Source organism: Diachasma alloeum, unplaced genomic scaffold, assembly GCF_001412515.2.
Source record: "Diachasma alloeum isolate Michigan unplaced genomic scaffold, Dall2.0 Dall_scaffold_00366, whole genome shotgun sequence".
NCBI classification, from domain to species: Eukaryota; Metazoa; Arthropoda; class Insecta; order Hymenoptera; family Braconidae; genus Diachasma; species Diachasma alloeum.
The window spans coordinates 989172-1016256 of NW_021680505.1; the positions used below are offsets into that span (position 1 = coordinate 989172).

At 33.3% G+C, this 27085-nt stretch overlaps 2 protein-coding genes across 7 annotated transcripts in view; one reads left to right on the plus strand and one right to left on the minus strand.

Annotated features, from left to right (window-relative positions):
- Positions 1-436: 436 nt before the first annotated feature.
- On the plus strand, positions 437-9177 carry LOC107041509 (tubulin-specific chaperone C). Of its 4 annotated transcripts, XM_015262089.1 has the most exons (5): positions 437-550; positions 685-821; positions 2908-3066; positions 5150-5541; positions 7882-9177. In XM_015262089.1, the coding sequence occupies exon 5, from the start codon at positions 8007-8009 to the stop codon at positions 9042-9044; it is 1038 nt and encodes a 345-aa protein (XP_015117575.1). In that variant the 5' UTR covers positions 437-550; positions 685-821; positions 2908-3066; positions 5150-5541; positions 7882-8006; the 3' UTR covers positions 9045-9177. The 4 variants fall into 4 exon arrangements, with proteins under 4 accessions (XP_015117575.1, XP_015117573.1, XP_015117574.1 ...); XM_015262087.1 differs by having other exon boundaries at positions 437-821; XM_015262090.1 differs by lacking the exons at positions 437-550; positions 685-821 and adding an exon at positions 2345-2363.
- A 6098-nt stretch (positions 9178-15275) lies between these two features.
- Positions 15276-27085, minus strand: part of LOC107041511 (protein numb) — an 89379-nt gene continuing 77569 nt past the window's right edge. For 2 of the 3 annotated variants that reach the window (XM_029126338.1, XM_015262092.1), the window contains exons 6-9: positions 26049-26303; positions 23212-23388; positions 20492-20764; positions 15276-17943 (exon numbers count right to left, since the gene is read on the minus strand). In XM_029126338.1, coding sequence (XP_028982171.1) covers positions 17468-17943; positions 20492-20764; positions 23212-23388; positions 26049-26303 — 1181 coding nt within the window. In that variant the 3' untranslated portion in view covers positions 15276-17467. Of the gene's footprint in view, positions 17944-20491; positions 20765-23211; positions 23389-23631; positions 23653-26048; positions 26304-27085 lie in introns of all 3 variants that reach the window. The other variant, XM_015262091.1, reaches the window with a different exon arrangement.

Here is a 27085-nt window from a genome sequence, read left to right on the forward strand (position 1 = left end):
ACTCATTTCTGTCATTTTTTTTTACTTCCGAGGTCTTTTAACATTATTATGCAAGGATTAACAGTCAATTTTTTCAGCTTGTTTCATTGATTCTGCATTCATCTCAGAAACTGATCATATCAGCCAAAAACGTCAAAAGACATTTTTTGCAGTTAAGAAAATTTTCTACAAAAAAAGTCTTCTGACATATTCTCCTAGAATGATTCGTCATCATGACAATTCAATATCTTAAAAAACATGAAACACCTATTAGTTCCGGAATTTCGTAAAGATAAAAAAACATTCCCAATTTGGAGCACTTGAATGAGAGGTATTGACGATTTCCATTTATGGTAATCCCCCGATATTCCAGAGCGAGAGCGAAACCCCGTTGAAAAGAGACAGAGAGTAGGTGGCGTTGTTCCCCACCCATGTCAGAGCGAGACAGCTGAATAAAAAATACTCGAAAAAGTAGCGAGTGCAAGAGGGACACGTGCGCCCACTTTAATTGTCATCGACACATCGACACAAAAACTGAAAAATATCGAGTGGTTGAAGTTCCTTTGTGAAGGTGAAGTTACACTACCCCAAATCCCCGAGTGTTTCACCCCATACATTCCCCTCATTCATCACTTCATCGAGTAAACACCGAATTTATGAGTATTTCCGATATATGTGAACCAGTATCATTTGTTATGCCGACAGTACAAGCATGCTAATCAAGAAACCAAAGAAACAATTGTTCAGGATCTTTTGGCGTGTCGGAAAGGGATTAATTCTGGTGGAATTGACATTTCTTGCGGGTTCATATGTTCTTTGGTCGCGGATGAATCGGTCTCAAGGTCAGTATGGGCTGTCCACCCCCTAATTTGAGGTTAAGATTTGTTAAATAGCATTAGTGAACCCTGTGAGTCATGCAAATGATTTTATTCTGCTCTGAAATCAATCTTTTTGCTTCAAAAAGTCTTCAGAATATTGTTTCCAGTGAAAGAGAATTGAAATAATTGGTTGGTGAGATTTTTTGTTTTGTATCGAGTGCAGAAATTGGGAGTCGAATTTCTCTGGTGAATATGTAACGAAATTTGACATTATCAGAATGGGCCATAATGGGCACTTGATTTTTTCTAATTTTAATGATTTATTGAATTGTTTATGGAGTGGAATAATTTTCTTGCCCCGTGAAAAGTACAATTCTTCCCCTTTATGATGAGTATAGACTGAGTTTGTTGATGAATTTGTTTGTGAATTATGAACCATTATGAACATTAGAAAAACAAGTGAGAAGTCCCCATTTTACCACATCTTTCCCTTGTTATTTATTCATCCTTTGGCCCCAAAAAATCTTTACAATATTGGTTTTAGTGAAAATTTTTTTTTGTTTTGCACTGTGTAAAAATTGGGAGAGATTTCAGAGTCGAAATTCTCTAGTGAATTTGTAAACATCATTTTGTTCCGAAATTTATCTTTTGACTGGAAAAAATTTTCCGAACGTTGTTTTCAGGGAAAGACAACTCAAATAGTAAGGTAAATGACCCCACGCTCGTCTAGCTAAGGTGAACACATCATTAGTCCAATATTTCTATCGAAATGAGCGTGAAGGTGCGATGATTTAAATTACATATCAGAGGGTAAAACCTTCAGAATTGGAATTTATTTATATTAATTATGATAATTACTATTTTTTAGTGAATAATCGTCCATGAATGTGATAAGTCCCATGTCCCTACGCTCGTTCATTTGTACCCATGCTCGTTTGACACATGTCCCTATCCTCGTCTCGTGATTTGAGTGATATGGAAAGGTTATATCCGAACTAATTACCTCGTGAGTATCCTATTTTGTGATAAAACAACATTAAAAAATATCTCGATGCACAAAATTGTATTTCCATTGGACAGTCCAACCTTTTAAATGATTTTTTCATCCGTTTAGTCCGTTACCAGTTGACAGTTGGGTGCAAAACGAGTGTAGGATCAATGCCTTTTTTATTGTACCTATTCTTTTAATTGGCAATATTTCAGTGAAATATCCGGATATTACTATAATTTATCCATTTTTATTAAATTTTCAACTATTCGAAACCTTAGCCAAGGGATTTTTAATTCCATTTTATTATTGTAACGGAGATATCAACGTTTTAAAATTGTGAGTTTCTTAACTTGTGACTTAAGAATTAACTCTGTCGTAGCACGAGTTGATGTGAATGTGATTTTTCTCTCTTATTATTCAATAAATCACCCTGCATTGGTGTCTATAACTTTTCTTATTGACTAAACTAATAACTCCAATCGTACTTTGCTCTTAATAGACTCTTGGGACTATCAAAACGATTGAAATGTCAGCTGGCAGGATCTGAACGAGCGTAGGGACAAAGACGGTCATAGGTACATTTACCTTAATAATAAAACAAAAATAATAGGTAAAAAATAAATAATAATAGTTTGTGAGGTTTTTTTCATTTAGGGTGTAAATTCTGTGGAATATCTACCGAAATTTATCAGAATATTTTCTTTAAAATCAAATTTAACATTTTTAGTACTTATGTATTGAAATTTCAAGAGATACTATTTCGAAAATTATTCGACAACTGGATAACTTTTATATTAAAACTTGGGACAATTTGTGTGAGTCAGTGGTTATTGTGGCAGCCACATATTTACCATGAACAGTCCAATGGTAACACATAATGGGTCAATTTTTTCATTTAAAAATTGCTGGAGAAGATTTATTCGAATTGAAAGTTGAAAAAACAGAATTTGTGAGATTTATTTATTTTCCTTCAAGTCAGAAGTTGGGAGAAGTGTTCAGAGTCCTAATTTCTGGTATTTATGATGGATTTTGACAGTTCTTTTAAAGTTTGGTTTGTTTCAGGGAAAAATTCTACATTTAAAGTTTTCATTTATTTTTCTACTTGTTTTTTCCTTTTAGTCTTTCGGCACTACATGTCAGAGAATTGGCCGAGGGTTCTCGAGAGTTATTACATGATCGGAGAGACGATCAACAGCGATAATAACAAGATCAGAGAATTTGATTTACTGACTTGGGGAAAAGCGGAGAACTAGACAATAAATCAGCATTTTCAATAGTGTAAGTATTTGCGTAGAGACGAGTGGGGCAAAATAAACAGTTAAGCCTTTTTTATAATCTGAATTACTCATTGAATTGCTGATATACTGATGGCGTGGGATATTTTTGTTTTTGAATGGAAGTTTTGTAATCGTTCAAATTTAAGTTTTGGATTTTTTGTGTTATGTCAACCCATTATGATCCGAAAAGTCCGAAAATGCAATTTTTAGACCGTGTCCGTATGTGTGTATGTATGTATGTCAATATGTGTGGTCAAATTTCTCTTCAATTGTTCATAACGAATGGATGGAATTGAATCTTTTTTTTTTCAAATGTAGGTATTGTTGATCCCTATCGATCGTCATTAATTAAAATTTGATTCGTTCGTTTAATTCATTAGTTTTTGTAATTTTCGAATTTTTTCAAAAATCGATTGTCCCACGATAACTAAAAAAAATATTCAATTGATTGAATGATGGCTTTAAAAATTTGTTTGGATGTTCCTTTGAACGACGTCGAAGATAAAGGCGATAGCAATAATCACTATTTTGATTTATTCGAAAATTTTCAAAAATTTTGTATTTATTGAAAATCAGAATTCCGAGGATATCTTCGGATATCATGCTTCAAATGAATTTAATCATAGCTTAAAATGTTTGTTTTAATGGCTTCAAGTCAAAGTTGATTAGGATGATTACGATAGCTATATTGATTGATTTGATTTTTATGATGATTGATGAAAATTTTGAATTTTTCATGAATTTCCCTGAAAGTGAGCTTTCTGATGGTTTCGTCAAATGTGATGTTTCAAATTGATTCAAGTAGGTGTAAATAAAATTCAGTAGCGAAGTGGTCAAACGGTTAAAGTCGACTTAGCTCTTAACTGAGTTTTCGAGAAATATCTTCAAATCTAAGGGAGATAGCGAAATTTTCGGATATTTCTTTTTTAGAGCTCTCACTGTGCTCTACCGAAAAGGTCATAACAGAAATTTTGCAATCTGCCTTAGATTGCGAGATATTCATTGAAAATTCACGAATAGTCAAAATCGACTTAAACCGTTTGACCACTTCGCTACTGAATTGTTCTATTAACATTTTATCGAAGGGCTGAGGGCAGAGATAGAACTAGATCAAAAAGACAATAGAAGAAAAGTGATCATAAGAATAATGATGCTATTAACATTCAACTAAGTTGAAAATCTGACAAAATTAGATAAAAGGAAATCTTATTCAATTTAATAAAATGACATAAACAATGAATTATACATGACAGAAGGAAATGATGTGCAAGATAATCATTCGGAAGCATATTGCCAATTTATTAGCAAAAATAACTATACCATATACAATACAAGAGCAATTTCCCACTTGTTTTGTGGAAAATTTATAAAAAAATTCCCAGAATTTTGTGCGCACATACGAACGTACACAGACACATTTTCTCAAAACACCGTATCTCGACGTTTTATAACATTCTAAGTCATTTCCAAGCAAAATTCGAGAATTGAAAAATCGACCAATTATAAAGCTCCCATTCAAAAGCAAAAATCAATTTGGATAACGTTCGGCAGATAATGGAGCCAGACCTTCTTTATATAAAAAGGAGATGTCACACGTTTATTCCTAAATGTCTAAGAGAGAAATCGCGTGCATGATAATGACGGTCATGTTGATGTTAATGATTTCCAACGGAATATGTAGGGGAGGTTGGGGAAAAACGGACACTTGACTTTAAAAAAAATGTTAATGAGGGGTTGAAATGTTGATAAAATTCAATTACTGTTTTTTCAATCCACAAAGAACAATTCTTTCTCTTTGTGACAAGCCTAAATTGAGCTCAACTGATAAATTTGTTTCTGAGTTATGAATAATTTTGAAAAAGTCTAAAGTGTCCATTTTACCCCACCCTCCCCTATTAATTCTCAATTGAAGTTTTCATGGATTTCGACGAATTTTTCAGTAATACTATGGAATTTCGTATACGTGAAAGAACATATTGATTCCAATCAACTTAAATATTGACGTGATGACTCATATAAAATCTATCGAATTGTCTATTCGATCTCGTAAAAGAAAACTAATCAGTTAACTCTTTTATCAGCAGCAATGGCTATACTAATATGTGAACAAAGTGATTATCCATGTCTTCAGTTTGAAATAACCGCCTGGAAGACGTAATTGTCCTCTACTTCCCTCCAATGCCACCAGGGGCCTTCTAGTGCTCCGAATAGTTCCTCAATGTTTAACCTGTTCTAAGAATTCATATCTTCACTTTCGACCTCCGAAAGGCCGAAATAATTCAGTGGTCACAATAACTAGAGTATTGGAGGGGTTTGGTGGATCGACTGGTGGCTATTTCAATTGATTGCCTGGGGTAATCAATACAAATGCTTAATGGCGCTCGGAAAAGCACTGTTCCTGCTGGCTAGTGTCCCTATGCTCGGTTATGTTTTGATGAAAATCGTGACTCCGGATGAGAGAAATATTCCTTTTAAGGTATAATAATAGAAAAATCATCTCTTATTGTCATTTTTATGTTTATCATTATTTTACCTATTTTGCATTTTCAAATTTTCCATTTTCAAAATTCTGGGCTATGATTGCATCAAATGGTGCAAAAAAATAAAAGACATCGGGGATTGTGAGGTAAATGGACCTTTCATGAAATACTATGACAAGAACTTAATGCATTGAACAGTTTTTTAGACATTCATGTTCTCTAAATTATATTTTTCAACCATTGCTCCAAAAGGGAATGTTTACCCCAGGAAAATATTCTGGGTTATATTTTAACTCCGAATAAGAAAACTCTTTTTGGGGTGTAATCCTGGAAAATCACTTATTATTATCATTTTTCTGTTCATCCTTATTTCTATTTTGCGCTTCCAAATAGAGCTAGAAGTTTGTACTTTCAAAATTTTGGCCTATGATTGCATAAAATGGTGCAAAATATTAAAATGCGTAAGGAATGATGAGGTAAATTGACCTTTCATGAAATATTATAACACGAATTCAATGCAATGCAATGAATGTCAACAGTTTTTTAGACATTCATGTTCTCTAAATTCTATTTTTCAACGATTACTCCAAAATGGAAGATTTATCCCGGGAAAATATGGCCCTAAGTTATATTTTGACTCCGAATGCGAAAACTTCCTTTTGAGGTCTACTCCTGGGAAAATAATTTTACAATCATTTCTCTGTTTATCTTTATTTCACGTAAGTTATGCTTCCAAATGGAGCAAGAAGTTTTTACAATTTTTTATTTTCAAAAATCTGTGCTATGATTGTATAAAATGGTACAAAAAACTGAAATACATAGGATGGGAGGTAAATGGACTTTCCATGAAATATTGTAAGTGGAACTTACTCCATTGAACAGTTTTTTAGACTTCATGTTCTCTGCATTCTATTTTTCAACGATTGCTCCAAAAGAGAATGTTTACCCCAGGAAAATATTACTCTAGATTATATTGTAACTTCGAATAAGAAAACTCTTCTTGGGGTGTAATCCTGGAAAATCACCTGTTTTTTTTTTTTTTTTTATTATGTACAAACCCTTCTCGGGTTATTTACAAAAACTGTGCGGCTATTTTAAATTCTAATTCCATTTTTCTTAACAAATTCATGTATCATTTCTAATGGTTTTAAATTCTTGGATACCAGGAATGCATTTATGGTAAATGGTCTAGGGCATCGTAATTCAACCAATTTGTTAATCATTTGTTCCCTTCCTTTGTTATAATGAGGACAATACCAAATTGTATGTTCTATATCTTGTGTCTCAGAGTTATCTCCGCAAATGCATTCCGGGCTGCTTACAATATTTTTCCTGTACAATGATCCATTAAGATAGTAATGATTGGCTCTCACTCTATTGACCCAGACAATTAAATCTCTCGGGAGCTTTTGTCCCCAGAACCACGGTTGTTTTTTTTTTTCTATTCCAGAAATGTCTAAAATAGTATGTCCCTTTTGGTTTCCGCTCCCTTGTAGATTCACCTAGAATAGTGTTCGTAGTATCTAGCCAACTTTCTGATTTGAATAGAGCTTTAAAGTCTGTGGCAGGAAGTAAAAAAGGTGTTTCACTTTCCTCCGTTGCGTTTTTTGCTAAGGAGTCCACCTCCTCATTACCTCGAATCCCCACATGTACAGGAATCCAGCGAAAATCACCTGTTATTATCATTTTTCTGTTCATTTTTATTTCTATTTTGTGCTTCCAAACAGAGCAGGAACTGATTTCCAATTTTCTATTTTCAAAATTCTGGGCTATGATCGCATAAAATAGTGCAAAAAACTGAAATAATATATGGGGAATGGTGCGGTAAATGGCTCTTCCATGAAATTTCATATTCAATAATTTCCTCTTCAAAAAATTATTGACAAAATTAATAGGTTGATTTTTTTGCAGTTGAACTTTCCCATACAAAAACTTAAAACCTCCAAAGTAGACCTACAGCATCTGCTTCCTGAGGAAAAATCACGCGAAAAAATCTTTCAAAAATTTTTCCTGGGACCACGAGAAAGTTTTCTCTCCGGGGTGAACCTCCCCCTCTAAAAAAACAGGCGTCAATTTAAAAAAAAAACTTTTTGAATTTTCTCGAATTTTCTAGAAACTCCTTGAATTTTTTCGAAATTTCAAGAAACTTCTCAAATTATCTCGAAATGCCGAGAATTTTCTATAATTCCGTTAGATGGCGCTGCACATAAGGACCGTTTCCCAAAATGACCCCCTATATTGAAACCATAGACGTATCCACGTCAATAATGAAATAATAATCCCTAAAAAAGTCCTTGAACGCATTAACTCACCCCTCTCTCGCCTTTACCTTCCAGCAATATCCGAAGAATTCGAACATCCCCACGTACCAGGCCTTCCTGAAGAAATCCGCGCTTATGCCAGCCTCCGAGCCTACCCCATCGTCTCCGCCGGCCCCTCAGAAATAGCCCTCATCCAAGAAATGGAGTCCTCCGAGCTAATAGCCACCGACAGCCTTCCGGAGCGCATCAACAAACGTGACCGCGAGCGCAAGACAATAATCGAGCGCAGACGAGAGGAAAAACAGCAGCTGACTGTCGACAGCGAGCAGTTGGGCTTCTTCAAGGACGCCTTCTACGCCTCCTGCAGCAAGATAAAATCCCTCCTGGAGTCAGCCCCATCGACCCCGACCCCCTCCCTCCCAGGTCTCTTCGACAAAGCCAGCAAGGAGATCCTGACCCTCAAGAATTACCTCTCACAATCGAAGATATTCCTCAAGGTTTACGACATAAGACGAGCTCAAGAGACCCTCCAACATCTTGAGAACGAGGCCTCGGAGTTGGAGATGAAGCTTCTTCCAAAGAAAAAATTTGGCTTCAAAAATAGAAGAGTAATAAAGAAACCGTCGGACACGAAGACAATTGATGTCACTGATGGCCTCAAAGACATGACCCTCTCCGAGGGAATGGGCAATGGCACGACGAGACAGAATAACGATCTGATAGGTAAATTCAGCGACAGTGCAAGCACAGTAACTGGAAAAACTGATGAACGACTGATTCTCGATGCTGAAAATGTCAATAAAAATGATGTTTTACTGTCGGATTTGACGAGATGTACAGTTGTTATTTATGGTGCACCTTCCACTGTTCATATGGTGAACATAAAGCAGTGCACAGTGCTGATTGGTCCAGTGTCGTCATCAGTGTTTGCCCACAGTTGCACACAATCGACGTTTGCATTCGCCTGCCAACAGTTGCGACTTCATTCCTCGACGGACTTGTCCATTTACCTTCATGTGACGAGTAGAGCTATCATTGAGGACTGCACGAAGATTAGGGTGGCACCTTACAACTGGAGTTACGAGGATCAGGAGAGTCATTTTAAGCTAGCTGGCCTGGATGTTAAAGTTAATAATTGGGACTCTGTCGATGATTTTAACTGGCTGAGTTATGAGAAACAGTCGCCCAATTGGGGGGTTATCAAGAGTGAACAGAGGGTCAAGAGTTGGGAGGTGTGAGGACTGGGTGATAGGTCTGTTGGATTTTTTTTTATTTCAATGGAGAGATTCGCTGGTTTCATTATGTCATTTACACGTGTATTTTTGCGCTTTTACGGGAGATTAATAAATGCACGTAATTGATGAATTGAGAGGGAATTGTGTGTTTTTTATTGGGGGTCCTGGGGAATTCTTGAGGGAAGTCATTCGAGAGAAAAAAGTCTGGAATTTTAAAGTCTATAGATTTGAGAAACTTCTTCTCAAAAAAGTGTTTATGCTCCTATGGGAAAAATGATCTTGAAATAATCGAAATTCTGATGATTTGTTTCATACAGTTTGTTTCTAAGAATTATAAAAATTCCATAGATAATGGAAAAATGCATGATTAAAACTGTTGTCTTTAGAGTGCAGAAAATTTAGAGTTTGCATTCATCGGAATTTTCATGATTAATTCCAGACATTTTTCTGATTAAAAAAAATATAGATTAGCATTTTTCTTCCTGACAGCATTTTTTATGGAATAAATATTTCTGACCCATGGTTGAGAAAAGCACTAATCCTATTAGACTTTCAACACAATTCAGTAACGAGACAGTAAACCGATTTAAGTCGACTTAGCTCTTCGCTGAGTTTTCGAAGAATATCTCCGAATCTAAGCGAAACAGCGAATTTTCATTATAACTTTTTTTGTAGCTCTCAATCCGCTCTGCAAAAAGAGGTTATTACAAAAAATTTGCTATCTCCCTTAGGTTCCGAGATATTCATTAAAAACTGACTGAATTCCACTGAAATATCAACATAATTTCCGTAGAATTTCCAAAGAAAAATCAAATTTAAAAAACAAAAGGGCTGAAATAAATCGACAAGTAATTTTTCATAATCACAACAAATGTTATAATAAACCATATTTTTACAGTCGCTGTTACATTGCAGAACGAACAAGTTACATTATTCGACGGAATTATCTCATCATCCATTATCCATTTTTCAATTATAAAATAATCCATATTTCTTAAACTCTCTCACACAATTATATACACCGACTCCTCTCTCCCCTCCGTTCTCAATGATCCTGACATTGCTCATCCAAAACATTTCATTATCAACCGAAGAAAAAAAACGAGAAACAGAGGGAGAGAAAGGAAAATTCTCGCAACCACGAGGGAATAATTTCAAGTAGAACGTAATGAAAATAATTTGTACAGAAGACGAGTTTAAGATACCTTCCACCAATCCCTCAATTCTCCAATGGCAATAGTCATCCTCCCTCCCCCCTTTTTACATTTACGTATGCATCATCCTTAAGTACACAAATGTCGTAAGTACCAGTTGTGCTTAAATGAGTTATTCCTACTCCATTTAATTTACTTTTGATTTATTGTACGTTTTTCTTAATTCACCTTCGAGTTCTCTCACCTGAAATCATCCATCAGATGAATCATTACAGCACTCTTCGACAATAATTTAATTGTAATTAAACTAATTAACAATGAGAGAGACAGAGAGTGATTTCCTCTTTTTTTTGTTATGATTGAAAAACATTCAGGTTTTTCATTCCATTCGTTTTACTTCACTAACAATGAAATATTCTCGATGATGAGACTCGTATGCTCATCATCGAGAGGAATACTATTTTCGTTTAGGAATGTAGTACATAGGTGCGATAGCGTGCTCAATATGAAACTGAGAGAAATCATAGGACAGAATACAGACGAAAAAATTCTAGAGAAACCTGGCGAAGTCGATGGAAAATTCTAGTGGATTTCTATTGAAATTTTGTTGAAAATTTTATTTATTTTTGAACGATTCTGGTGAAGAATCCTGCAGCTTTTCTGCGCCTTTTTTCAATAAAAAATGTCCACTAGAAACTATTTTATGGAAATAATCGGTAGAATCTTTCGATGCAATTTTTTTTATTGAGATATTTTCTCGACATAAATTTTCCAAGTTTTTTCCACTCTATTTTGCTCCTTTTTTCCTCGAAACGAAGAATTGAAATCCATTGATTTCTTCTATAGAATATTTTTCAAACTAATAGAATTTTCAATAGGATTTTATAGCGAATTGAATAGAAATTTCTTTCGCATTTCTATTGAACATCTTTTCAAAATTCTTTTAATTTTGGGCGATTCTATTGGAGAGTTCCGCAGCTTTGCTGCACATTTTTTATAGCAAATGTCCAACAAACTATTTTATACAAAAACTCAGTAAAATTTCATCTTTCTATACCATTTTTCTACTCTTTTGATTAAATCAAACAAAAACCGTGAAACATTTCGGCCGAGGAATTTCTATAGAAAATATGTCAGAACAGTAAGTTATATATAATAATCAAATTCTATCGATGTCTTCTATAGAGTATTTATGACTGAATATTTTTATTGGGAGAAAAAAAAACAATAAAATCGATTAAAGATTGATAAGAACTTCTATAAAACTACAATAGAATTTTCTAGCACATTCGATCGAAAATTGTATTGGATTTCTATTGAACTTTTATTGAAAATTCTATCAGTTTTTGGCCGATAATAAATATTTTATAGAAAAAAAGTCAATAAAATTTAATCGTTTTATGAACCTTTTCGATAGGAAATCCTTTTCCAAATTTATTGTTTTTTCTCGTTTAAGTAAAAAAAATCAAACTAAAAAAAATTAGCAGATTTAAGACGAGAAATTTCTATAGCAAATATCTCAAATATTTCTATAGCAAATATTCTGCAGAATATTTTCCTTTCATCATTTCTATTGGAAAAAAACGCAATTAAATTAATTAACCAACCAGAAACTAATAGAATGTTCAATAGAAGCCAAATCGAATTTTCCAACGAATTCTTCAGATTTTCTTATAATTTTTTTTCCCACGTGAGGCGAATGAAACTGAAGTTCAACATCCTCTTTCATTAAACAAATCAAGCAAAATAACTCGGAACATTTGAGCCGACGATTTTCTACAGAAACATCTCAATAAAATAATTTGTACAGAAAAATCTAATTCTATTGATTTTTTCCATATAGATATTTTCCACTGAACATTTATATTGGAAAAAACACAATTAAATTAATTAATTAACCAACAAGAAACTAGTAGGAAGTTTAATGAAAATCCAATAGAATTTTCCAACGAATTCCCCATGTTTTTCTATAATTTTTTTTTTCCCACGTGAAGAGAAAGAAACTGAAGTTCAATACCTGCATTAATTTAATATGTATTCATATTCTCTTTTAAGTCTTCCCAGTTATCGTGGGAGCACATCAGCTCGGGGTAAGTACATGATACAATTCATCACTCTTTCGAATTGAAAAAATCTCATCAACCATGAGTGATTTTCCATACCTCTGGCCATTAATTCTCAATCCGTGAATTTTTCCAATGCAATTCTCCATAATTTACAATCATTTAATTTATAGTTAATTAAATAACTAGTTTTTTCTATGTACAATGCGTGTATAATAAAGTTGGGAAGCGTCTAAAAGAAATGGAATTTTTCATCTCAAAAAATTCACTTTGAGTTTCTTTTTCACTTGAGGCAGTCATTCATATCCACCGTCCATTTTTATCCCCTTTTTCTTCATTTTTCTTACAATTTCACTAGTTTTTGTTTATTTTTCCATAAAAAGATAATCCAAAAAGGTGCGCCGCTAGTTTTATTCTCTGGGTAGAAAGCCACGTGACGCCAATACTGATAAAATTCACGTACATGCTGGGGCAAAATGGATCATCTCGAAGGATTTTTTATTGATTGATTCGTCTGAAAAAAATGTCGAATGACGTGAAGATGGTGCAAACCTGTTGAACATATTTTTGAACGTGTGCAAAAATTTAATAGAAAAATTTGGTGCTTTCTGTGAGAAAGTCTATTGAATTCCCATTTTAGTGTTCTATTAGATAGAATTTTATTCAAAAAATTCAATTAGTTTTTTGCGGAAATTTTATTGAAAATCATGCGACTTGGCTTTGCATTTTTCAATAGATATTTTTTTATAGAAAGAAAATCTCAGAAAATTACAGAAGAAAATAAATACTGTTTTTTTCAATACGTATTTTTCATAGAAAAAAAATACTATTGAAAAACATCTATAGGTGTTGATTTATTCTATATAATTCTTAGTCATGAATTTTCCAAGTTCGTTTTTATTTTATAATGACATAAGAATAAATAAAACAGAGCAAAAAACAATTATGGAAAATTTATACCCATGAATTTCTACGAAAAAAAACGAGAATCTATTTACTTTTTTCTATCCAATCTCTATTGAAAAATGACACGATCAGGTTGGATAATTTTCTATAGAATTAGCAAAAAACAATAGAGTTATTTAATAGAATTTTCTAAGAACAGCGCTACCGTTCCCATTATAAATGCCAATTGATGTATTCGTTTGAAACAAAATGTCGAATGACATGAAAATTTTTCAAACCTGTTGAACGTATTTTCGAACGTGTGAAAAAATTTAATAAAAAAATTTCGTGCTTTCATTGAAAAAGTCTACTGAATTCCCATTAAAACTATAAGAATTCTTTGAGTGTCCTATTAGATAGAATTTTATTCAAAAAATTCAATTAGTGTTTTGCGAAAATTTTATTGAAAATCATGCAGCTTGGCTGTGCGTTTTTCAATATTTTTTATGTAAAAAATATTATAGACATTTTCTTTTATTCAATCGTTTTGTAATAGATGATTTTTTATATAAAAAAAATTCAGAAAATTAGAGAAAAAAATTAGGATTGATTATATTTTCAATGCGTATTTTTTCACAGAAAAAAAAATTACTATTGAAAAATATCTACAGATGATGATTTACTCTCTATAATTTATTCTGTTGGGATTTATTCTAGAAGAATTCTTGGGCGCGAATTTCCCCAGTTTTTTTAAATTTTATAATTTCAAAAGAATTTTAAAGAAACAGCAAAAAAACTCATCGAAAATTTATGCCCACGAAATTTCTCTAGAAGAATGACTTTTCAATTGACTTTTGTCTATCAAATATCTATGAAAAAATGATACGATCAAGTTTTATAATGTTCCATAGAATTAACACAAAAAACAATAAAATTATTCAATAGAATTTTCTAAGGAAAGCACTACCATTTCCATGATTAATTTCATCTATGGCTTCAACTTTTAATTAAATCATTCCTGACATTTCTCTCAGTCGACAGTTCCATCCTGCCCCATCCCCCCACGACGTCATTAATCATTATCTTTATATATAATATATATTTGTTTTGTTTGTAACAATGAGCCCAACGGTTAATAAATCGATTATTGTTAACCCGATCAAATACTGTACGAGTGTTCTCTTCATAATTTCATTTCCATGCCTGTAGTTATCAACTATTTATTTATATAAATCGCTTTTCTAGGAAGGAAGCCTAAGTACATCATTATGCATTCTCCTCTTATCAATTTTTAATAATCAACATCGTGCAGAGTTTCTGTTGATGGTGCATATAAATATAATAATTCTCCTCCTCATTTTTTAATCATCAAAAAAGCACTGAATTTCCTTCCAATTTCTCGTAATTTTTTCTCCCCTTATTTTGTTCGTTAGTCTCCTTTTTACATATCCATCAGTATTATTTTTTAATTATTTAGTACACAAATGCGGCATTAAAGCGTAATATATCAACAAGTGCCGCTCATATTCGACTGAAAGCGGTTGGTCATAATATCTCATTAGTCGAGTTTTTTTTCTTGCTCTTTTTTTATTAAGTTAATCATCTTTAGTCGTAAGTAACTGTGCTTTTGTGCGCTTCTAGGACTAGCTCAAGAGTATACCACAGTGCACGGTTATTTCGGATTATATTTATTTCGAAAATGAGCCTTTTTTCATCACTGAGGTGGCAAAAATTGTTTTTCAATGAGAGAAAATTGAGAGACAATTTTTTTTATTGATTATTTCATCAATTGAGAAATTATTTTATTTCATCGTTTTGAAGAGAAACAATTTCACCAGTTTTTTTATTCATGTGACTGTGTGAAGAATTTGTTTTTTCCCGATTTCTAATGAAAATTATGCAGCTTTGGGATTTTTTTGAAATTGATATTTGATAGGAAACAGTAAATAAATGTTGATTTTTCTGCACAACTTATTCTGATGTGATTTTTTCTGTAAATTCCATGCTGAGGAACAAGAAATTCAGTGGAAAATAATTAGATATTTTATACCCAAAAATTTTTTTACGCAAAAATCTCAAGAGAATGCATCATACAGAAAAATCAAAATCTATTGAATTTTTTACTCGAAAATTTGGGAAAATATTATGATGAGAATGAGATTTTCAAATTAAATCAGCAAAAAACGAATAGAATTTCAGGGAAATCTCCTAGTCGAAGCTTCGGATTTCTTCACTAAATTGAAATTCATTTGATGATATCTACTTTTTCCTTTGAAATAAATTCTCACTGACTTCATTAAATGTTTCTATGGGATTTTATCCTGACGCGACTTCATAATTTGAGATCGAAACATCGAAAATGATCGAATGAATTAAATTTGATCTTCTTTAAAGAGTGCAAAGTCACGTGGCTCTTTTTTAATCAAATAAATTTTTCATCAACTTTTTTCATACTTGAATGAAAAAAACACCAAGACAAATAATTTCTTTGAATTAAATTACCTTTAGTTGGATTTAATTTTTATTTGCGTTTTTATTCACCTTAAGTGAATAGTTTTTAAACATCTAAACAAATTTTTTCTTGACCCAAATGAAGACTTCATTATCATCCAATAATTCCTTACTTCAAATCAAATAAATCGTTTAGATGAATCCAATGAATGAATTATTTGGAATGAATGAATTATTTGATACACATAATCAAATAATTTCCACTGGTAATTAGTTTTCAACAAAATTATTGTCGAGATAAATGAAATAATTTCAAATAAAGTGTTTCCTTGAATTCAAAGCTTCATTCCTCTGGAAATATCTCTCAATTCTCTCAAATCAAAAACGCTTTCTCTAAGAAATTCTATTGAATTTCTATTCAACTCTGTGCGAGCTATCGCAAAATTTTATTAAAATTCTTTAAAAAAATACATAGCAGATTATGTAACTTTATTGTGTCATTTTGTTAAGAGATTTAATAGAAAAAAGTCAACAGATTTTTTTTTGGTCTTTAGAAATTCTTAGGCGCAAATTTGCAGGATTTTTCGTTCCAACATGAACGAACGGATGCCCAAAAATTCTTATAGAAAAGATCCTAACAGAGTAAGTAACACAGAAAAATCTGTGGATCTACAGACATTTTTCTATAAACAAATATCTATTTAAAAATGCGGGGGTGTTGCATAATTTTTGATCGAATTGGCGCCAAAAAACGAATAGAATCTACCAACAGAGTCCTTATAGAGTTGCAATAGAAATTCAATAGAATTTCTTAGAGAAAGCGCAATTTTTTTCTATTTATATCGATTGTTTTTTCAACTTCATAATTTAAAATATATCACAATTCCCGTTGAATTTTACATCACACAGGAGTTCCCAAAAGTTATGATTGCACAAAAAAAGTAAATAAAAAACTAAAAATTTCAAAAGGCGTTGTTAATAACAATTAGGAAATAAGTTCAATAGAGAGGAAATAGTGAAAGGATAATTTATCATGGCAATTAACGATCTGACAGCCATTGGCTACTAGGAAGCCATTATATGCAGTAAATTAAACAGTTCGATAAAATTCAGACGTTGTTAAGTCAAGCCGAGGTTCACACACGGGTGTAGATAGATTTGAAATTCGCGTGTCTCAAAGAGTGTGCCACCAACTTCGGGTCATTTGATTTCACAAGAAAAATCATGAAATCGGGAATTTTTCAGGATTTTTTGCGCTCGTTTTGACTCAACCAATTGGAACGAAATCGGATCCACTAAACAAATCGCATCTTTATTAATTCATAGGTTTTTTTCTGAGAAAAACTACGTCCAAATTCATTTTTTTACTAATTTTTCAGATTGCTCATTTTAGCCATTTTTCAACATTTCAACATTTTTTCTCTCGAAAACTAGACGTGCTAGAGAGATTTCTCAAAAGAAATTTAGAATCAGTATTAAAATATCTCCAAGATAGGGCCGTTTTCGTTTTCGAGGTTGAATACGTCCGAATTTTGTTGAACCGTGTTATTAATTTGCAATGTCCTCCCTATTGGATTTATTTCCCAATATGATAAAAAAACACTCTGTGAAAATGTTCAGTTTTCTTTCAACGTTTTTTAAATTACACAATCACAATTTTTGGAGGCTCCAGGTCTATGTAAAACTGAATGGCAATTGGAGAACATTTCAGATCATCAAAATAAAAAAAACGACCAAGATCACGTTCGAAATATAACACACGCGGCCCTCAAATTTTCTTAAACGTGAATTTGCCACCTCGAAGAAGCCTCCCCTCCCCTCCCTAAATATACTTTCTGTAGAAATCAGCAATGCTGTTATTAAATTCCTGACGCTACAATTGCACCTGAAACGCTTGCGTTGCATTGGGAACAATGAATGGATTGGTAGCAGCACTGGCTTGTCTAAGATTTCTCGCAGCAATTTCCGCCCACTCGGCGTCGAATGGATCATTGGGTCTAGCACCAGTGGCACCAGGCACACTGGCTGAACCCAGTGACAGGGCTCTTGCATGAAGAGGTGGTGCTCTCCTAGGTGTTTGCACAGGTGCCACAGCCCCAGTGACACTTCCAAGCCATTGATCGGGTCTCGGAAGGTCTGTCGTCGTGATTTTTTCAATTGCGCTTGTGTCGGTGGAGATTGTGGTGGATCCACTGACATTCGGTGAACTTGTCACTGGAGTTATTGGATTAATGGGGATGGGGGATCTGTTGGCGGTCGAGGGGATGGAACTGCCCATGGAGGAGGTGGAGGCAGTGCTGAAGGCTGGACTGCCTGTTGGGGGAGTGCCGAAGGGGCCCACTGCACTACCTGAGAGAGAGGATCAGACGTAATCAGTTCAGTACTATTTTCGGAGTAAAGTAGTGTAAACATAACTTGAATTTTGAAGATTAATGGTGTATCCCACAGTGATAGAAGAAATTATTTTTATTGAAATGTTTCTGTATTGAAACAAGTATTATAGACTTGAACTAATTTCAAATAAATAAGATCTTACGGTGAATATCAATTATTTTTTCTTGGGATACATTTACGGACGCACGAAAAAATTGAATAGAAAAACCTATCGAATTCGTTAGAAAATTCTATTGAATTTCTATTAAACTTTCTATTAATTTTTGGCTGATTCTGTTGACATGTTCAATAGAAAAAGTCAACAGAATTTGATTTTTCTATATAGCTTATTCTTTTCAGATATTTTCTATAGAATTTGCTCGACTCAAATTTTCAAAGTTTTTTTCATTCTATTTTTATTTTTTTCTTATCAAGAAATTTAAACGAAAAAACTTGGAAAATTTGAGCCGAGGAAATTCTATAGAAAATATCTCAATAGAATAAGTTATATAGAAAAATTGAATTCTGTTGACTTTTTCTACTGAACATTTTCTATTGAACATTTCAATAAAATCGGCCAAAAACTAACAGAACAGTTGAATAGAAATTCAATAGAATTTTCTAACGAATTCGATATGTTTTTCTATTAAATTTTTTCGTCCGTGCTTGAATCAAATAAAACAAGTCCTTGGCGTCAAGTCACATGTATTCACCACAAAAATGGAAAAATTGTATTTTTTTAACCTGATATAATCTCCGGTCGAGAAATTTTTCCACTTTCATGAATTGATCAAAAAATTGTACCTAGGAGATGATTACATTGAGGAATTAATTGAATGTTTTTTTTTCGAATGAAGCCGATGTTTAAATTGAGTTTTCCGTAAATCACATGAACGAAATTTGTGATATTAATAAAAAAATTTAATAAACAAAAATTAACCCCTCGCGTACGGGACCTTTCTGTTAGGAAGCCTGACGTGCACTTAATATCACTGAGATTCGATAAATTCTGATGCATGAAAAATTATAAAACGCATTAAAATTGAAGCTACACTATCCACATTTCGAATGGCAATGGCCGAATTGGATTATCTGTCAGTTTTTGAATTATCCAGTTTTGAACAGAATCATGCGTTTTTGCTTGGGCCCATATATGTATATGGACCCCGTCCTTGAGGGGTTAATGGAAACAAAATAGTTAATGAAAAAATTTTTTTTGCTTGAATTGCACCAAACAGTTGCTTTTGACTGTTTCATTTTGCCCCACTCTCCTCTGCGTGTGTCTATGAAAAATATGGGGACAATCGTGAGAAAAACCTGTTTTCTAGGGATATACCTTACACTATTATAATTTTTTTTTAATTTCATGGAAGACGTGAGAGTAATTCTCATGAGAGTGACATTGAATCGCATTTAGGGGGAAAAATGGTTATGAAATTTCAAGTTTTAGGTAGAATTCAAGGAAATTCATGAGTTTTCAGTGGGAGTGAGATGAAAATTGCACAACTTGATTGAATTTTCAATGGAATATGAATTTGCAAAAGCAAAATGACATAAATTTTCCATTTTTCCCTGAATGTTTCTGACTTTTACGAATTTTCACAGAATAATTGGGCTGAAAAATCAAGTTTTATTGATTTTCAAATCATTCGAATAAAAAATCAATGGAATATTTCAGTAGCGAAGAGGTAAACCGGTTTAAGTCGACTTAGCTCTTCGCTGAGTTTTCAAGGAATATCGCCGAATCTAAGAGAAATAGCGAAATTTTCATTATAACCTTTTTTTGTAGCTCTCAATTTGCTCTACAAGAAATGTTTGTTTGAAACGCAGCAAATATTTCTCTATAAAAATTACCGGGCTCAACGGAAAATCTCGAACGACCTCGGGACCCTTGGGATCACGCGTAAATCACGAAGCAAATCGCCAAATATGAATTTTCAGTAGTATCAATCTACTCTTCAAAGAGTATACATCGGTTACCGAGTATCCAGTACATCACCGAGTATTATATTGAGCCTAGCGCTCTGCGTAGCGTCTCTATTTGATTCAATTATCAATCAATTCCGAGTTAACTATCAATTATTTTGAGTCAATCATCAAGTTTAATATCGAGAGAATCTCTAGTGCAGTGTAAAGACTATTATCAAATTGATATTGAGACATTCATCAATTCGTGTATCCCTGAAATCAAGACGCGTGGCTTGCGCCACAAATAAAGTACATCACCAGTGTTTTGTAATCCGCGTGTCTTTAATTTTCACTCTTTCCATATCACGTGTCCCCGATCCGCCTTAATAATAGTCTCAATCTCTAACAATGTTCTTACAAAAAATTTGCTATCTCCTTAGCTTTCGAGATATTCATTAAAAACCACCGCTTCTCTACTGATTTGATTTTTCAATGTAACGATTTCCTGAAATTTCTGTGGAAATTGAATACGATAACAATTTCCGGGATTTGGCACGGAAAATTCGGACGGGAATTTTTCGCAGTGTAAATCATATGATCGTTCTAATGAGTATACCTGAAAGGGCTGGTGTCGACATGAGTGTCGAGGCGTGGGATCTGCTCATTATTGGTGTCAAATTGCAGGTGGAGTTCAGGACTGGGGTGAGCCGGGGGTTCGTCATCACTGGGGACTGGCGGTCTCTCCAGGTCACTTCCACTTGGGTTGTGCTTATGGTGACGTTCATGTCCTCGTCGTTGTTATTTATGTTCGGGTTCTTGTTTATGTTGTTATTCAGGGTGCTCGAACCGTTCTGGAGGTTCAGGTCGTCGAGGGATGAACTAGTTTTCACTGGAAATATATTATTGATTGATGATTATTAAATATTAATGATTGTTACTTTGGAAGGGAGTCGGGAATGTCGTGTTTCATGCTTTGAACGTTGATTTTTTTATTTCCTATTTATTCGCTTCGAATGAATAGTTCTTTGAATATGAAAAAATGTTTTTTAATCCGAATAAAGACGTCATTAACATGTAATAATCCTTCATTTGGATCAAATAAATCGTTGGTTTGATTCTAATAGAGGACTTATTTAGAAGGAACGAATCATTGAATATTGGTAAGACATTTCCATTGAAATAAATATGAGTTTTTTTTTTTATATGAGAAGGTGTTTTCTTTATTTAAATAAAAGCTTGATGAGCTCGAAATGAAATCATTGTTTAGATGATAACGAGAACAAATTTATTAATATGATTATTCGATTTTGATAGTTTTGTTTAAAATTAATTCATTATCTATTCCATATCGTCGCTCTAAAAGTAAAGGGGCGTAAGTGCCATTATTTTTCGATTTTTTTTTTCGATACCAAAGGGGCGTATGTTTTTTTTTCTTCGGAAATGGAGTTTTCTGTCTATATCTTAGATCTTAGGTTTTTCACGATTTTTTTTACGCCAAGTGGACGTAAGTCCAATCAGTAAACACTAAGAAGGCGTATGTCCGGTACTTACGCCCCTTTACTGTTATCCTTACTGATAATATTCNTTTTCTGTCTATATCTTAGGTTTTTCGTCAATTTTTTTTACGCCAAGTGGACGTAAGTCCAATCAGTAAACACTAAGAAGGCGTATGTCCGGTACTTACGCCCCTTTACTGTTATCCTTACTGATAATATTCTAATTTACGTGAAGGAAAATTAATAATAAAGGGGCGTAAGTCGAGCACTTACGCCCCTTTGTTTTTAGTCATTCATTCAATTTTTTATCCATCCTAAAAAATCATAATCACAAAGAGGCGTAACTCCCGTACATAGCAGAAATTCAAATGATACTGAGAAAAATAAGTATTTTTCCCTTTCATTGGAAAGTCTCGAAATGTATTATGATTACTCCATTGTCCACTGGATTCCCGTCTTCTCGTGAATGTACACATCATAGAAATCAAATTTTACCCGTTTCAACCCTTTGTTCATTTAAAAAAAGAATCTCGAACAACATCGAAAATTAGATGTTTCAACCCGAAACCTTTTCTGGGCACGCTCCGAAGGAGTAGAGAAAAAGAATAGATTCAAGGTAGAATTGACTACTATTTTGTGAATATCTTCCAGGATGAAGAGCCCGGAGTAATTTATGAAGAGAATTGCTTTTATAATAGGAAAGAGGCGTAAGGGGGACATACGCCTCTCATTTTAACTCAAAAATAAATACGTCATGGAAAGTGCCTCATACATAACACTAAAGGGGCGTAAGTGTGATTTATTGATTAAAATGAAAGAGGCGTAAGTGTGGAGATACGCTCCTGTCCCATTAAAATCTGGTCATTACGCCTGTTTATTAGAGATATTTTCGTTGATAGGTTTTTGTTCAGAAATTGTATGAAAAGCATAAAAACCATCAATTTGGGACATACGCCTCTTTCACTTTGGAAACACTGTTTCCTGGCACTTACGCCCCTTCACCTTTAGAGCGACGATATAATTGAAACATTTGCATTGAAATAAGTGGATGATTTTATTGAACTCATTAATATTGTTGAAATGCATAGAAAAATGACAAATAAAAAGTTGTATTCAACTCAATACGTAATATCTCTGACTTTAGTTGTTACGAGTTTTTTCACAACTCATCCCGCAATTGTGTAACGAAAGCCACTCTGAAACTCCCCGAATCCCTTCACCCGATGATACCAGAGAACCTAGTACCTTCCGTAGTTGTAGTGATTGTAAATAATTGCTTTACTTGTAGTTTTAACAACTCGTGAAAATTAGAGATTTTTGTTAAATTTCAACAACTACTTGAACTTTTATTCAAACTTAAATTTGATTTTTATTGGCCTTTTCAGTCATATGAAATAAATAGGTTTGTAAATGTGAATAAATGTTCCCTTGATGCAAATCAAAACTTGATTAATCAGAAATGAAATAATGGTTTCGATGATGAAAAAAAGAAATTTATCAGTATGTTTATACAATTCTCATAATTTTTTTTATGAATTAATTACTTATTTTATATAATTGAAACATTTGCACTGAAATAAGTGGGTAAGTTTATTGAACTCATTAAAGGTCTCTTTAACTCATGAAATTCAATGAATTCCATTTCTTTATTTCAACAAATAAATAGATCAGCGCGCGCATAGATCTTGTGAAAGAGAAAAGTTTTATTCGACTCAATACCTAATTTCTCTGACTTTAGTTGTTACGAGTTTTTTCACAACTCATCTCGCAATTTGCGTAATGAAAGCAACTCTGAAACTCCCCGAATCCCTTCACCCGACGATACCAGAGAAGCTATTACCTTGCGTAGTTGTAGTGGTTGTAAATAGTTGCTCAGTTGCGGAGTTCAACGCCGAGTTTGATGGCAACGGTCCAAAGTCATCTTGCCTCGATAGAAGCTGGAGGTCGTGGGATATGTGTGCGCACAGCGCCGAAAGACTGTCCTGTCCACTGGGCGATATTTCAGGTATCGGACTCACTGAAATGCGAACGAACAACCGTTGAAGCAAGCCATTATCATTTGTGTTCAGTCTCATTGACTTCTGAACAAATGAAACTATTATTCTTTCATTCGGAAGCTAGTACAACGGCTGCTCTCAGGGCGACAAAATTATTGGGAGCTGAGGATGCTTTGTTTGCTACTGGGTACTAATACATGGGGATGCATTTTTTTCAGGAAGGCTTAACATTGAGGGAGTAATTAGCGTAATGAGAGAATGACCTTCGCCATATCCATCAAAGTCTGCTTTGAAAGAAAAATCGAAGCGTTAATTTCAGCATTTTTTTTTTGCAGAATCAAGTCGAGTGAAACAGCTTTGTTAATTGTGTTGTCCGTGAAATCTGTGAATTTTCATCAATGTGAGGATGTCATGAGTATTAAATAGTTCGCTTGTAATATAATTGATTCGTTTGTATTGGGATAGATTCGTTATCCAGTATCCACGTGCGAAAAAAATTCATAGAAAAACATAGTGAATTCGATAGAAAATTCCGTTGGATGTCTACTGAAATTTCTGTTTGTTTTTGGTCCATTCTATTGAACCATTGCGTAGTTTATCGGTGTTTTTTTAAATAGAAATGTTTAAGGCCCGGGTGTACTATCTCGAATGTTATCTGGATTTTTTTTCGTTCGTAATTCAAAATTATCAATTGAGTGGTACATCATGTAGAAATTTCCAAAAATTATGATAGAATGATTAAAAAAATAGAAAAAATTCTGAACTTTTTCAAAGAGCGTTTTTAATTGAGATTCATAATGAGTTGAAAAAAGTGGAAATTACAAATATCTGATTCGCTGTGGCAAATTATCTATTAGCTGTCATTTTCCATGGTGGATAACGCCATTTGTCACCGCAAATCAGATACATTTTTCAATTTCTTGTTATTCAACTTATTCTGAATATAAATTAAAAATGCTCTTTGAAAAAATTAAGAATTTTTTCTACTTTTTTTTGATTATTCATTCATAATTTTTCAAAACTTCTGCTGATGCAGGACTTAATTGACAATTTCATATGACGAAAGATGAAAAAAAACATCGAGATAACGTTCGAAAGATAGTACACCCGGGCCTTAATGGCAAATATTTGATAGAAAAAATTCATAGAATTCAATTCTTCTATATAAGTTATTTTATTGAGATATTTTCTATAGAAATTCGTCGGCTCAATTTTCCACGTTAAAAAAAATCGATTTTGTAATGAAAAGAGGAAGAAAATAGGGTGGATGAAACGTCGAAAATTCATATTGAGAAATTTCTACAGAAAATGTTTTGATAGAAAAAGTCGTATAGAAAGATGACATTTTAATTTTTTTATATAAAATAATTTCTACTAGACTTGCTCAATAGAATCGGCCAAAAGAAGTTCAGTAGAGATTCAACAGAATTTTCTATGGAAGTTGTTAGGTTTTTTCAAGAATTTTTTTTGTGCGTGTCGTCGTTAGATTCAGTTTTGTAAGTGTTTAATATTTGTTTACGTGTTAAAGGTGAATAGAATAATCTTGCTTCAATAAATTCTATGGAATTTCTAGTGGAACTCGCGAAGAATTTAATTGGAATGAGCTAAAAAATTCTATTGGATTTCTATTGAAATGTTTATTAGTTTTTGACTGATTCTATTAAGTTGCGCAGCTATCTGCGCATTTTCCTCAATGGAAATGTTAAATGAAAAATATTCTATGGAAAAAATTAATAGAATTCGATTTTTCTATACAGCTTATTCTATTGAGATATTTTCTATAGAAATTCCTCGGCTCAAATTTAGTATTTGATTTTTTCAATGAAAAGAGAAGGAAAATAGAGTCGAAAAAAGTTCAGAAATTCATATTAAGGAAGTCCTATAGAAAAATCTCAATAGAAAGATTAAACTCTCAAATAGTTTCAATTCGACCTTTTCTATTTCAAAAATGTGCAGTAAAGATCTGGAATTCTTCAGTACAATCGGGAAAGAACTAGCAGAATATTTTCAATACTTTATTGAGATACTTTCTATAGAAATGCCGCAATTGAAATTTTCGAAGAAAAATAGAGTCGAAAAAACGTGGAAAATTCGTGATAAGTAATTCCTATAGAAAATGCCCTCAATATGAAAAGTTGTATAGAAAAATGAAATTCTATAAACTTTCGTCTATAAAATAGTTTCTGCTGGACATTTTCTACGAGAAAACACGCCGTAAACTCGAGGAACTCTTCAATGGAATCAACCAAAAACTAGTAGAATTTTCCATAGAACTTCGTTAAAAATCCAATAGAATTTTCTATTGAATTTTTTTGGGCATTTGTTAATTAAAAACAAACCTTTTAACACGTAATAGTCCTTCATTTCGATCAAATAAATCATTTATTTCAATTCAATAGACAATTCATCTGGAATTCATGAATTATGTACTTCATACAATTGAAGCATTTTCATTTAAATAAATCAGTGTTCAATATTTTCAAAAATTTACCGTTCAAACAAAGAGAAAAAAAATCAAATAAAAATTTTGTTTCATTAAAATGTCAGGGAGAACCCATGACATCCCCAATTAAAAGTGAAAAAAATCACATTCCTGTAAAGTGCATTCAGAGTTCAATCGAACCAATCCACCAGATTGTTTGCAGTTCATAAAAGGGGGAGTAATTGTAATGATGTTTACCTGGAGGTCTGAGGGGCATTATGTGCGGCAGCGGTGGCAGACGTGTGAGATCGGTGGGTTCTAAACTATGGCTACGTGTCCGCTCCAAATTGCTGGGAAGATCATTGACGCGCAGACTCAGTTGTCTTTTGAATGGTGATGCCTGATTCAATTGATTGAATCCACGGAATGACCCCTGACGCTCCAGCATCGATGGGGTCGCGTGCGGCCGTTCTATTGCAAAGGGGTTGTGCACTTGTCTGACTGGTGGAACATCTGCAATTGCAATTGGAAGCGTCGTTACTTTCAGGAGTGGCCATCAATCTCCCGATTCTTCAATATTAGAAAAATTTCCGACTTGTTATGATTGAGGATGTTTAGCCAGTATCGGTGAATTGTCGGTAAATGTGTTTTTTTCATGGTCAAGGAAAATTCTGGAATTTTTTCGGCTGACAGCAGAACATATGAAACCAACTTTTCTAACGTTAAAAAAATTAATCGCAATAGTCTCGGCAGAAATGAATAAACTAATTTTTCTTGGTACACGGGCTCTTATGAAATTTATGTTGAAATTGATAATTCACCTACTAGAAGACTCTAAAAATAGAAGGTAATGTGTAAAATCATACTGAATCCAATGGCCGGAGGAAAATCTGGGGTACCCAGGCAGAAAGAGAAAATATTTGAATGATTCTATCCCATATGAGCGCATGTTAGCGCATGCATTGGTGCATTTTGTCTATTTCATTTCTAAATAATGAACATGGGTTGGTGGAATAAAAGTTGTATCAAAGTGAAGGGAATATCTTCATCTCTCAGATTTAAAAAATCAATTATTTTTAAGTAGGTCGAGCAGGGGGTCGAGCCTTTCTGTCACAAGGCATGTGACCGTTACTTGATGTGTTACTTGTCTTTTTCATTTTTTATTTCTACGAATTCCATTGGTAGTAAGCTTCCGAATGGATCAGCAGAAGTTTCATTTTTTAATTAAAAAGGCGATTTTTATTGGAAAAATTGAAAATTTATGTCATTTTGTTTCTAAATATTCATGGTCAATT

What these genes read in the sequence shown, in the direction of transcription:
- LOC107041509 (XM_015262087.1), top strand. Translation starts at nt 8,007, where the DNA reads ATGGAGTCCTCCGAGCTAATAGCCACCGACAGCCTTCCGGAGCGCATC.